Raw genomic sequence first — 14265 nt, forward strand, 5'->3', positions numbered from 1 at the left:
AGTCTCACAAAGAATGCATCAAGAATTCGAAAAACACGCCAATAATCAAATATATATTTAAAATAATGAGAAAAGAACCAATGAATCTTGAGGAGCACTACTATTCTTACAATGAAGAGAAGAAATACTACCACTGGTATCTATTACAAATAGGTGGAATCATAAATATGTATATATAAACGTATTTTTTAGCAGTGCGTGATCGAAAAGAAAACACTTTTGAAATTTACAGCGATTTATTCCATCCCGGGAGGCATAATTTATGTACAAGAATGAGTGGTAAGAAAAACGCCAGTCTACATTGCGACGCAAGAGCAGAAGAGCAAATAAGAGAGCGAAATTTTCCCTTCAATGATTTTTACATTGAGATTTTGATATGGATTTCTTTGGCGCGTGTCTATTTAAGATAGGGAAATCTAGGTATCTTTAAAAGAATGTGCTGAGCATTAAAGATTTTTATCCCTTCGCTCGGAGCGTGAGAACCTACTGATTTCAGCAGTTTTACAGAGCTCTTATAGGATTAATTAAATAAACGAAGGTGGAATTGGATCAGGAAATAAGACAGTATTTTAAAATGAAGTTAATATGGGTGAAATAAAGTTGAAAATTAGGAAATTAATTATGATTTAATTTATGTTAAGAACTATCATTATATATATATATATATATATATTCCAATATGGATCTGTCTGCAAGAAATAATAGTGTAATTATGCCTTAAGCCCTTAATATTTCATTCAACTTGAAACAAATCCTTCCTATTTAAGATAATGGAACGATTTTTAAGAAATTGATTTATTAAGAATAACTTTACTTACTATTATAAAATCCATATTTGTCTAAATGCTCACTTGTTTCATTTAGCTTCATCTAACTTCGTCTCTCCCGTTGAAGTGCTAAGAGCCAATTCGAGAATTCCCAGTTTTAAACAGATATTCTTTTCAGCATTTACAAATCTACATTATCCGAATATTTCAGAAATGTGTGAAAATGAATAGTTTTGTACTTTTATTTTCAAGAATGTATCGCATATTCGACTACAGTATACCCAGCAATTTAGCAATAAAATAAAACTGCATTCTTAAAATTCAAGTGATGATTTTTCTGATTGATAGGCAAGATTTTATCGTGATTAGTCTTGCCCATTTCTGTGGGTAATTATCGAATGATAAAATAATGAATTATGAAAAATTCGTAATAAAGATGAATTTAATAGCATTTTTATTAGAAATGCGAGAACTGTTTATTTTTTATTCATTCAAAATCCAAAATTTGTCACAAAAAAAATACCGTTATTTTGAAAAGTGTTCGATTTTTAAACTGGATGAAAAGTTGTGGAATTTATAAGCAATAAGAAGTCAATGTGCAATGGTAAAGTTATAATTTAAGATGATATGCAGGCAATAACCAATTATTAATCTAGTGCTTTTATCCATTCTTGCTGATAAAATAAATTTATTTACTTTTAACTATTTGAACAACAGCATGGTGCGAAATAACTCCCGCAATGAAATAATGAGGTGGAAAATGAATACAATGAGGTGGAAAAATCAACTGCACACGATGTTTGTGGAAGTTTCCTGACTATAAATTTCATTTGTATTTAACATATTTTATTAAAACTTGCAAGATAATTATTTTAAATCGAGGTTCCCTTTTTATCCTTTAGTTTAGGAATAGCGACGAATTATTTTAAATAAGAATGGGAGATATAACTGAATTTAAAGAGAAGATTGTATATAAAGAAAAAAAATTGAAGCTCAGCTTTAAAGAAAAAATGGATAATTTTTATTGCTGTTGTTTCTCATTTAACAATAGGGGCCGCAGCAACCTGGTAGTAAGGCCTCGGCCTTGGAACCGGAGGGTTTTAGGCTCGAGCCCCGATTCCACCGTAGATATGTCGTGTAAGCGGGCCTGATGCACGCTAAATCAGTCGGGGCCAAACGTCCTCCCGCTGGTGTGGCGTGTAAACTTGGAGAGGGGAGTGACAACTCAGGTATCGCCCCCCTTAATCTGACCACGGTTCAAAATTACGAGGTCCGTTCCAAAATAGTCCTAGTGTTGCTTTAAAACAGAACATCAATGTAACTAAACTCATTTAACAATAAATTCTGATTTTCTGACTCAAGTACTTTTCTTTTTTAAGAAACTTGCGAAACTGATAACGAATGTAATGGAGGCAAGTGCGAAGAGCTGAACGGAAAAAAATTCTGTAATTGTCCAAGTGGATTAGAGGGAGACAAATGTGAAACCATCCATGAATGTGAGACCGGAATATTCAAAAACTGCAGATCGTCTGGTGGTGACTGCAAATTAAATGGTACCACAGTCATATGCGTGTGTCCTGACGAGAAAAAACTTGATAAAAGCGATTTAACGAACCAGATTTGTAAAAGTAAGTAAATTCTTTCTGCTCCTTTATTTATTTGCCTTTCAAATGCCAACTTTACTGGAGTTTCTTTTGAATAGTTTTTGGGAATTTGCAAAGCCGTTTGTAGAAATGCAACATTATTCAGAACAATATTGTTCTATAAATTGTAAGAAGATGAGGAACAAAAAAGCAACAAAGAAACAAGTTGTTGCACAGGGTAAAAAATTTTTTTTAATTCCATTTTTCACGGAGAAAATTACATTTCCAAAAGATGCTGTAATCATTATGCATAATAAGAGCCTGTGGATTTTTGGAAATCCATTAGCAACAAGTCAACATGATGCATTTCAGTACTATAGCATCAGCATTTTTACTGAATTCGCCATGGATATCCTATATCCATAGAATATACATGGCGAAACTTTTAGGACATTCTCAAAGATGGCATTTTATAAGTTAAATTCTGATCTAAGTATTCACCATTACAGGATTCAATGTAACATCTGATGTCCTAAAGTTTTTTTGTTTTTTTTTAATTTTTAGCTACTTTACTGTCTTGGCAATTCTGATAGCAATAATTGTAATGCTGAATTGGCTTGCTCCTATAAAAATGTTTTATATGTATAAGCATAACTTTGCTACAAACTATTAAACAGTTGTTCTGAATTAGATGCTTTTTTAAACTCCAATTCTTTCGTAATACCTTCCATACAGGATTCATTATAATATTTCTAAATCAGTTCTTACTGCGCCAGGACAGTTGTTCAAATTCCAGACTATAAATTTAATAACATCTTATAAATTATCTGTAATAGTTTGTATTATATTAAAAATAATACAAAATATTTTTACTTATTAAAAGTTGCATACTTGAAATCTAAAACCAAATAATACAATTTTAATTTCATTTAGTAATATTTATTAACATTACCATATGATTTCATTGTTTAATATTTCTGTTTCTTTCTTTTTTATGGAAAGTTAAATGTGGCTTTCGAATTATATGAAACAGTCTCATTAAAATTACACTACTTCAACTTAGCATCTACGTTGATAACATTTGCAAAATACATTTTATCTTTCTATATTAAATAATGATATTTTTGTTTATTTATGAACATTTTTCATCAGTCTTGATCACTTCCAGTAATATTCAAAGATGTTTTTTTTTTGAAGAATTATTGAAGAGAAGGGGAGCGATATATATCGAAGTACAAAAGTTTCAAAAGTTTAGGGCAAATTTAAGCACCAGTAAATACTGAGCGAGAGAACATAACAAGTTTCTGTCAAAGTAAAGAGAGTTGGAAATGAAATCAGATTTTTTTTTTTTTTTTTGTCCTTAACTAAAGTTTATTGTTTTTTTTAGTTTGCCTTTTATAAAACGGATTATTCTGCAACTGACGAAAAGAACGAGAAAAATAGAATAGTTTGAAGGTATTTAGTACGAAATTTTACATTCAGGATCTTAACTATCTATTGACAAGCTACAATTTGGAACGGAATGGAAAATGAGAATTTAAACATCTGTACGCGTTTATTCTGATAAATATGCAATTCTACCTAACATATCAGTTTACTAGTTGTGATTTCATCTTATAGTTTGAATTATAAATTATACTATCCAATTAATGCCTTTTGATTCGGTAATAGTCATATCACTGACTCTGCGACCCACCTGAAGGCACACGGATGAATGATAGTGAATGATTGGAACGCTGCAACAGCAAAACTGGTGGGAACTGTGGTTGAGTTTCTAAGGGCCATCCCTAGGTACACCCCCCGGGGGTCTGAATCTGTAATAAAAAAATTCGTTTTCATGTTAATCCTCTCTTTATAATATAATCTTTCTTTCATGTTGTTCTGGCATTCGCATTCAAATTGCGTTCATGCCATCGTTTGAGAATCATGAATTTTCCTAAATTTTTTCTTCTAATATTCGAAATAGTCTTTAAGTATATTCACTGTCTCCTTTACTCCCTCCTTCTTCAGAATGATTGCAGCTTGAGGATAAATATGTTGTTTATGTATAACAAAAAGAGTATGTGCTTTTCGATGAGAATGATTGTAGTGACACCTGTTGGCAAAATGTGAAGGTTGTGCTTCTATCTAAAAGTGGTTAAATATAGGAAAAAATGTTAAAATAAAAAATATCGAATTAATACAAAAGGACACCTCGTGGACATTAATGTTATGAACAGAATGCTCAAAACTCACATTGTTTATTTGTGACTACAGTGTTACATGTCAACACATATTAAAATAAAGAAAACAAGCTTTTTTTAATTGCTCATGAACTGTTGCAATGCCCATTTAAATCAACAAATCCAAATTTAAATTCCACCACATTTTTTGAAAATCGACAATTATGATATGTTTTGAAAACATAAAATAACACTTTTAGATTATTTTTTTTTCGATTCCCGGACTCTGACTGAAAGAGGAACATTATTGTCATTTTTAAACCATCAATTTATAGTTTTTTTCTACAAAATTTCAAAAATTTAATTTTTTAACAAAATTAAATTTTTCAGAAAAAAATTAAATAAATAATATATTTACCTGAAAGTTTTGCCATTTATTCTCTTCTGCACAACACGTACCTAAATGGAATTCCATTTCACTAAAGTAAAAATAAAATAAAAAATGCTTTCCTTAAATGGTATTTTAAAAATTTTCTTCTGATCTAATTAAGCTATCATCACGTTCTATGGCTCATTTTATGGTTATTTTTAAACTTATTGCCTCAAATCTGAAAGTTTTTATTTCAGGTTAATGGTATTTTACTTAAATGCGAAAAACCGGTATTAAAATTTTATAATCCTCCCGACACCTTCTTATACGGTAATATATCTATGTTCAAACTAAGAGAATCCTGTTTTGACAACACCAGCTCAACAACATAAACCAATAAAGTCGCCGTTGTGTATTTTTTTCAAGAAAAAATACAAGTGGGCTTTCTATTTTTTCTTTTTTTTTTATTGAACATTTATAAAAACCCCATGCACCACAAAGTATCACACGGGGCTTACAGAAGTAAGTATGTAACACATTACAAAAAGAAAAGAAGAAAATTTAACAGTTATGAAGGATTACAGATGTCAACAATAAATTTACAGAAATTTTTAAAAGCACTTCTAGTGGAAATAAGTTGGTGAAACTCTGTAGGCCAATTTATATTCATGTGCTTAAGAGCCAGTCTTAGGATCTGTCTTTCTTTGACAAACTTGGAACATAGAAGGAGCACATGTTCAACATTTTCCTCCCCACCAATATTACAATCGCAGGAAGATGACGGAAACAAATTAAATTTGTACAAATAACTTTTAAAGTTACCATGACCAGTTAGAAATTGGGTTATTTTGTTATTAGTATAAAAATGATGGCATGACAGTCTCTTATTAATGGATGGAAAAAATTTCTTTGTTAAACTCCCTTTATTTGATAGGAGATATTCTTGATTCTAAGACTCCACCATTTTTTCTCTCGTAATCTTCTTGTAAAAGGATTTAGGAATATTAACGTCAATGTCGATTTTGCGCTTAGTAGCAGCTTTTGCAAGCCAATCAGCCCGCTCATTTCCATAAATACCCGTGTGTCCACGAACAAATGCAAAAACTATTGAGATATTTTTATCTTTCAGGCTTTTAATTTGCTTTTGGATTTCAACGATTATGTTGTTAGACGAAGAAATACACATCAGAGAATCCAAGGATGATAGAGAATCGGTACAAATAAGATAGTCTGAGATTACACTATTTTGTTCAGCGATCCATTTGTTGACGAAGTTTAAGCATAAGAGTTCAGCTACAAAAACTGTGCATTCATCACGAATTCTGAATTGAAAGTGCTCGGATTCAATACCACCCCTGAAAACAACAAATGCGAAACCAACTCTACCATCAATTTTACTGCCATCAGTATAGCAAATAGCAGGAAAAACATCCTTGGTTTTATCACTAAATTGAATAATATTGATAGCGGTTCTCTCTGAGGGATGAGGGAGAAAAGATGGAGACAGAATATAATCATAATTAGAGATGTAAGAAGCAGAGAGATTTTCCTTATAGGCAATATTATGAAGAATAACAATATCAATTGGAGGGAAGCCAGAAATTGCATAAACAGACTCGTAACTTATGGTACGATATCCGCGTATGACCCGCAAAAGTATCCTTCTTTGTATGCGTCGCAGATATTTAGAATTCCCCTTCCTTTTAAGAGCTGCACCCCAAACTCTAGAACCATACATTATGAAGGGTTCGATTCCTTGTTTATAAATGAGCGAATGTACGTTGGAATTAATACCAAACGTGTTGCGTGCAATCCGATTTAATCCACGCTGCAATTTGTAACATTTCTCTGATACGTAAATTAAGTGTTGCTTCCACAAAAATTTACTATCAAGAAGAACCCCAAGATATTTTATTTGCTTTACCATAATAAAGGGAGCTCCGTCGAGATAAAGCTGAAATGCATCATAGCAAACGTTTCGTTTTTCAATAGCCATGACTCTGGTTTTTTCAGAATTAAATTCTAATTTAAAACCTTTTGACCATTCAGCAGCGAGGTTCAAAGTTTCCTGTGCGTGTAGGAAAGTCGCCGGAAGATCGCTACCTTGGAAACAAATTAGGATGTCATCAGCAAAAGCTATGATGTCACAGCAGGCCAGATTTTTAAGTTTAGATAGGAGATCATTGATAATCATATTCCAAAAAATAGGTCCAGATACTGATCCCTGAGGGCCACCCCTTTCAAGACGACGGATTGTTGAAGTTGAACCCAGTTGCATTTTGGCCATTCTGTCATTTAAAAAGTCAGCAACAAGTGAAAAAATGTTAATCGGAATATCCGCTTTTTTAAGGAGATTCAGAATGCAAGGCCACCATGCATTGTCAAAAGCATCTTTTATATCAAGAGAAACCAAGATTGAGTGTAAATGCTTCTTTTTACCTCTCTGAACAATGTTAGAACAAAACTAGAGCGTCTTCAGTACTTTTTTGAGGGGTAAAACCATACTGATCACAAGATCCACGGCGCAGATACCAGCATATCCTGTTAACAAAAAGTTTCTCTAAGCATTTACCAAGAGCCGGAAGTACCAAAAAGTAACATTTTTTTTCTTCCTTTCATGTTTCGTGACATCGGATTATCAGATATCCCGATACAAAACAATGATGTGCGTTTCATTTGCTCTGTATTGGGCATTAATATGCACAAGATGATTAGAAATCCCGAACAAACCAATAATGTGCGTTTCAATATTCTGTGCTTGGCATTAATGTCCTCAAGATGTATTTCTGTACTATGATGATGATACCCTACAACCTTATAATTGACTTTCACTCTATCTCACACCATTTTCACAATAGGATGACTGACTCAACATTTTACATTGACTTCGATAAGTAGCTTCATCGTGTAATTGACTTTCACTCTATGTCATGCCATTTCACAAAAGGATCATTGACTCAACATTTTACATTGACATAATCAGCTTCACCTTGTAATTGACTTTCACTCTATGTCATGCCATTTCACAAAAGGATCATTGACTCAACATTTTACATTGGCATAATCAGCTTCACCTTGTAATTGACTTTCACTCTATATCACACCATTTTCACAAAAGGATGACTGACTTAACATTTAACATTGACGTCGATAAGCAGCTTCATCGCATAACGCATAATCGCCACTTCACTACAGCTGGAACCAATTCCATTGCTATAGAAGTTTGATGTTAGGAGAGGTGTAACAATGGTCGTCTACAAAAGTAATCTAAAAATCTGAAAAGTTAAAAATTATTTATATTCATAAGGTTTTTTTTTTTTTTTTGCAGAGAAATGTTCATCAGATACATGCGCGAATGAAGGTCAGTGTATAAACGAATTGTGTCAATGCAAACAGGGAACTAAAGGAGATGACTGCAGTGAAATTACTGGCTGTAAAGATTTGAAATGTGAAGAAAAGTCAGCAATTTGCCGGTATAATTCTTCTGAGAATCCAAATACATTTTGTGTATGCGAAGATCAAAAATACACATTTGTGCTTAAAGATCAAAAATGTGTGGGTAAGTATTTGTTTGGTTGTTATAGATGTTTATGATATATGTCTCAAATCTCAATCTATGCAATGAAGTAACACTCTTTAAAATTTTTAGGATGAAAATTTAAAAAAAAATGCGTGTAATGTGTAAATTATTTGGACAAAACTAATGAAAAAAATCGTCCAACATCAGATAATGGTTTGATTTTATCAATTTTTATTTCAAATGAAAGGTCATCGCTTCTATCTATATCAGCACGGATCGCCTGCCCTTTTCTATTTTCCATTTCTGAGAAAAAATCGAAAAAATACCGCTTTATGGCGCATTGTCTTTGGGAGAAATCTGTGATAGAATACTCCAATTCCATCCTCTGAATCGATTAGAAAATTTTTAGTTTCATATGAAGCCCATCATTTCAAGATACATAATTAATAGTTATCTACCTCCTTTCCATTCATTTGAGAAATATTACAGAAATAAAACCTCCCATGACTTTAACTAATGGAGCAGTTTCGCTAACATTCTTCGCCTAATTATTTCGTCACTTTGAAATGTATTGCTGTTGCGACTTAAGGCACTTTACAAGCCCGCCGCCAGTTACCTGGTAGCGATTTAAGCCGAGTGAACGTCTCTTGTTTCTTCAGTAGCACTAACTAGGGCCAAGAGTACTACTTAGCTATTTACACGTCACAACCCTTTTTACGGGGTAGACTTCCTTCATGCATTTCATTCACAGATCGTAATTTAGAACAGATTTTAACCATAATTTAGATCAGAGAACGATCACCTCTGAACCAGTACACCCAGGGGTATTGTTCTCGACATGGATGACTTTGTGACCACGGGAGTTTTTTTGCGTGCGCCAGTCACCACACACACGGACAGTCTTCGGCCGGCGGAGTTCGAACTCACAACCTGAGGAATACGCGTCCAACGCCCTACCAATTAGGCTCTGCCAGGCTCTTTTTCTTGAGATTAGATACACTTCTTCAAATTTCATTGACATGAATAGATTAATTTTGTTCATTCTTGCAGCCTTCGGCGATCATATTAACATTATTAGTCTTGTTATGTCGACCAATTTTGATGAAAACGTTTAATAAAAAAATAGGCCAGTTAAAATTGCGAATGTGTAATTAATAATGATAGAACATTCTGAGTAGTTAGGCATACTTGCAAAGCGGCGAAATTAATTGCAAACTTAAATTGATAAAATAGACCCAGTTGTTTCCGTTCCTTTATTTTGCAATATATTTAGAAAATCTGAGCAAAAAGGGGGGTACTTGATAGCGTATTTAGTGGTCTCTTTCATATAAAATAAAAATTGGTGCGGTGGTTTAAGCTAATGAACTCTTGATATTTATTCATAAAGAATGAGGAGTAAAGTAATGTTTTTGCGATTTGCATCAAAAATGGAGTTGATAAGAGACTGTTAATAGCGTATTTAGATATCATTAACTTTCATGCGAAATAAAAATCAGAGAATTTAGTGCGATAACTAGTTACGAGACTGATTCTTTAGTTTTAGCTATTATTTTGAATATAAGTATAGTGAACGAACAACTGGGAATTTCCCTATAATACTTTTCCCCAGGTCTTAAATAGTTATCTTTAATAATTCGGAAGCCTTTACTCTAAGAAGTTAGTTGTATAGACAGCTCAGAGTAGGGGCTGTTTTAATTTTGACCACCACGCATTTAAGCTATTGCGCTTTTGAATTACCGTGTTTACATGTTTCTGATAATGCCGACCAACATACATAGTTAGATTTGTCTCAAAATGTGACATGTGTTTACACTGTAGATGTTAAATATGTGTACCGAATTTTATCTATTTAGATCTCTTAGTTTTGTAACTATCGTGTTAATTAATAGACGGACAAACGTACTTCTTCAGAACAGACTTTACTCAAAATTTGAAAGAAATTTGAAAATGTGATGTAAAGACCGTATACCAAATTTCAACTGTCTGGCTCAAAAAGTTTGTAAGTTATCTTTGTCACAGACAGACCTATGGACATTTTCAAATATATATATATATATATATATATATATATATATATATATATATATATATATATATATATATATATATATATATATATATATATATATATATATTCCGAAATCAGGGAGGTTTAAAATATGGAGATCAAAATCTGGAGTTCGAATTATTTGACGATACTATATATAAGAAAATAAAAATTGTAAAATTTTTCCGCAAAAGACAACGCAAAATTTGAAGAGATTATTTGGACACCTACATTTTTAATTGCGCTATGATGTAGATAGTTACTTTGTTTGCATAAGATGATAATCATAAATATCATCTTATGCATAAGAGGCACAATGTCAGCCAAACATTTTGGCAAAAAAAACTGTTAGCCAAGGCACCAATTTTTTTTCAATAGGATACTTATCGCAGCCTTCAATGCTATTTTTTATTATAATAGCCTCGCCATTTTGAGTAATGCCTATACGTCTGTCTTCGCTATTTCGTTTTAATTTTAACTTGTCAGATAAATTGAAAATCCCAGTTGAGTCAATTTATAAATCATGACTGATTATAATTAGAGAAAATATAATAAAATTCATTTGTTAAATAAAGTCTATGAACAATGAAATTTGTCATTATATATGCTTATCTAAAATAAAATTGTTTATTATTATTCAGAAAAATGTAGTGCCGACACTGATTGTCAAAACCAAGGTAAATGCGATCCCCAAACAAAGGTCTGCGAATGCAAAAAAAATACTTTTGGAGACAAATGCCAAAATATTATAGGATGTGAGACTCTGAACTGTACAGAGATTAATGCTAAGTGCGAATATGATATCAACAAATTGGGGCCAACTTGCAGATGTCTTGATGATAGTTACTATTATAATGACGGAAAATGTAAATGTAAGTAGAATTTTCATTTTATACATTTTCTGAAATTGTTTTCAAACCTATATTTTTATTTAGGTATGCGAAAATTATGGAATTTTTTCGAAGGAAAATAATAAGGGAGGAAAAGAAATCATTATTTCATATCGAATTTACACAATAACTCCTTTTGTGTTGAAAGAATAAAAAATTACCAATTTGTTGGATATAAGGGAAGGTTTGATTATTATACATTCAAATTTCTTATATATATTATTTAATTACTAAACAACTTTATATTCCTTGGATATGCACTTTAATCATGGTAGACATATATTTCCAATCGTAAAATTGCTCTTAATGACGTTAAGAGTTATATTTTATATTGTTGTGCTAATAAGTGCACTTCAGAAATAATTATTATGTTCAAACCTTTATGCAATGTTATGCTCTTTCAATTATATTTTAGTCACATTAAGCATTTAAAGCAAAAAATGCTGTACACTACTATGAGTTAAACTAACCGAGTATTGAAATTCGGTATATCACTATTTTAGACGACTTCACACTCTTTCAGAGATAGAAAGATACGCTAATCACTACATGGCGCTTCTTAGAAGGATTCTTGATTGTTTAAAATGACAGAACTCAGAGCTTCATAGCCCGATTAATATTGGTCACAGAAGATTTTTTTTTATTCAAAAATATTAGAGTAAGAAAAATATTGAATTAAATTTTACTAAAAGAAAATTGTGGGTTGTATAAAAATTTAATATCGTAATTTTAAATTGTACTTTTATTGACTTAAATGACATAAAATATAATTCCTCCGGTCATGGCAAGCATATTTTCAACTGATTGGTATGTATATCTAGCAGTTCAGATATAAACTATTTTCATACGGCGAGAATGAACGCCTCTTATAATTGCATCAAACTCGGAAAATATTCGTTTAATGACCCATCTGGTTTACTGAGGTCTCCCTTTCTTCAACTCTACTTTTATTTTACCTAATAAAATAAAATGTCTTAATTAATTATAATTGCACTTAAAAAAAGAAAACTATTCTTCTGAATAATACAGGGTGTCCCAAAAAATGTATACACACTTCAAATAATTGTAAATTTGGGGTTTATTATAATTCGAATAATTTTCCACATGTAAAAGATTCTACAAATATCATTCTATTGTCTTGTTATCGCATGTTCTCAAACTGATGTCCGTTCTGCTCCAGACACTGCTGACAACGCGAAGCGATGGAATAGCACACATGATGGAACAATTCCCTTGGGATATTCGTACATTCATGTTCAATGGTTGCCCTCAATTGAACAACTGTTGCAGGTTTATGGACGTCCTGAACAGTTCTATCAGCTTCAAACAAATCTCTAATTCGAGTGATGGTAACTCGTGTAGGTGGTTCTATTTTAAACTCCCTCTTAAATTGTCTTTGCACTTCTACTGCATTTTCATACTTCCAATAGCATTTTAGAATAAATTTCCTTTCTTCAAATTCAAGTCTGTTCGGGGGGGGGGAACTCGGTTCAATGTGTTCAGTTTGTAAAGAAAGAAGAAATAACTTAGTTATCAGCTGCTAAAATGTGTATACATTTTTTGGGACACCCTGTAGAATATACGAGGGTTATAAGTATTAGCAACATAATTAACATAACATAACATTAAGTCTCAAAACATCAGACATGTGCAAACAGGATATCGGGGCAGTCAAGTGATGCTATTGTCGATGCGTAGAGTGCATAAAACCGTCAATCCGTAATCGTAAGCAGTGTCGTTCAAGTAAGCAGTGTCGTTTCTACTGCTCTAAATTTAGTTTACAAAAAGTAATCTGAAGTTGTGGATTAAAATCGAGGCTGCCCGTGATAAAAATGTATTGCAATGTTATTAAGGAGTATCTGAAGCCGGTGACGAGAATGCGTTAGAATGGTTGCAAGGTGGGTAAAAGTTTTTAATGCAAGTCGGATTGACACCACATAGGTCGACCATCCATTCTTCAATATCACATTGACATCCCAGCAAACTATTACTGATTTGTATAGCATATCTAACAATTAGACTCAAACGTCTACGTTTATTGTGAGATAATCTCCCCATCACGTTGCATGCCAGTGTTCGTTGGCGTATTGCACAAGATCGTTAGCAGCGGTAAACTTGGGAAATTTTGGAACATCCTCTGAACTCATCCAACATGAAACTTTAATACTACGCCTTTTTTCCTAATTAACAAAAAAAAAATTCTGCGAGGCATCTGACTTCCTGACGTGCCGTCTATGAGGCGAGTAGTACGTGCTTCATCACAGACATCAATAAACATTTTCTCAGACGAATTCTACGGCTTCCTGAGATCTGGCAAAATATATATAACTTTGCTAGTGATATTATATTGAAAGAAAGTAATGTAATTTTGATTAAAGTAAGGATTATCATGTGTTTTTTATGCTTTAATAGAAAAGAGACCTGCGAAATCCATCGGTAATGTTTATCGAGCCTGTGCAATAAAGCAAATTGAGAAATAAAAAAATAACACTGAAAATCTGCAGATTATTTAAAACTAAAATCACTTGTAGATCAGAAGATTGATTTTTTTTACACGTTACATGGGACAGTCTTCATGGGGGTTTTTTCCCCTGTATGAAATTTTGAAATTTTCAAAGTTTAATTTCAGAGACAGTTATTTGGTCAATTTTTATTCCCCTTTAAAATTATAATTTTTTTTTCAATTGTCAAGTTTATTTTTAACTATAACCATCATTGATGAATTTATAAATAAAGTGTAAATTTTGCCAAAGGAGTTCCATATAATAGTGAATAAGCACAATAATAAAAAATGAGATAATTTGAAATATTCTTATTTATAACTATAATACAAAGCAAAAGTTTGATATTCCTTAAAATTGTGATGAATTATAATTCTTATAGAGCATTTAATACCTCATATATTATATCCTATATTTTACAGAAG

General features: G+C 32.1%; 1 protein-coding gene across 1 annotated transcript in view; it reads left to right on the plus strand.

Moving 5' to 3' along the window:
• The window catches only part of LOC129974994 (fibrillin-2-like), a 124278-nt gene that overhangs the window by 53914 nt on the left and 56099 nt on the right, over window positions 1–14265 (plus strand). Inside the window, exons 21-23 of the mRNA XM_056087843.1 lie at window positions 2147–2395; window positions 8211–8441; window positions 11091–11321. Coding sequence (XP_055943818.1) covers window positions 2147–2395; window positions 8211–8441; window positions 11091–11321 — 711 coding nt within the window. The remainder of the gene's footprint in view (window positions 1–2146; window positions 2396–8210; window positions 8442–11090; window positions 11322–14265) is intronic.

Source organism: Argiope bruennichi, chromosome 7 (assembly GCF_947563725.1).
Source record: "Argiope bruennichi chromosome 7, qqArgBrue1.1, whole genome shotgun sequence".
Lineage (NCBI taxonomy): Eukaryota > Metazoa > Arthropoda > Arachnida > Araneae > Araneidae > Argiope > Argiope bruennichi.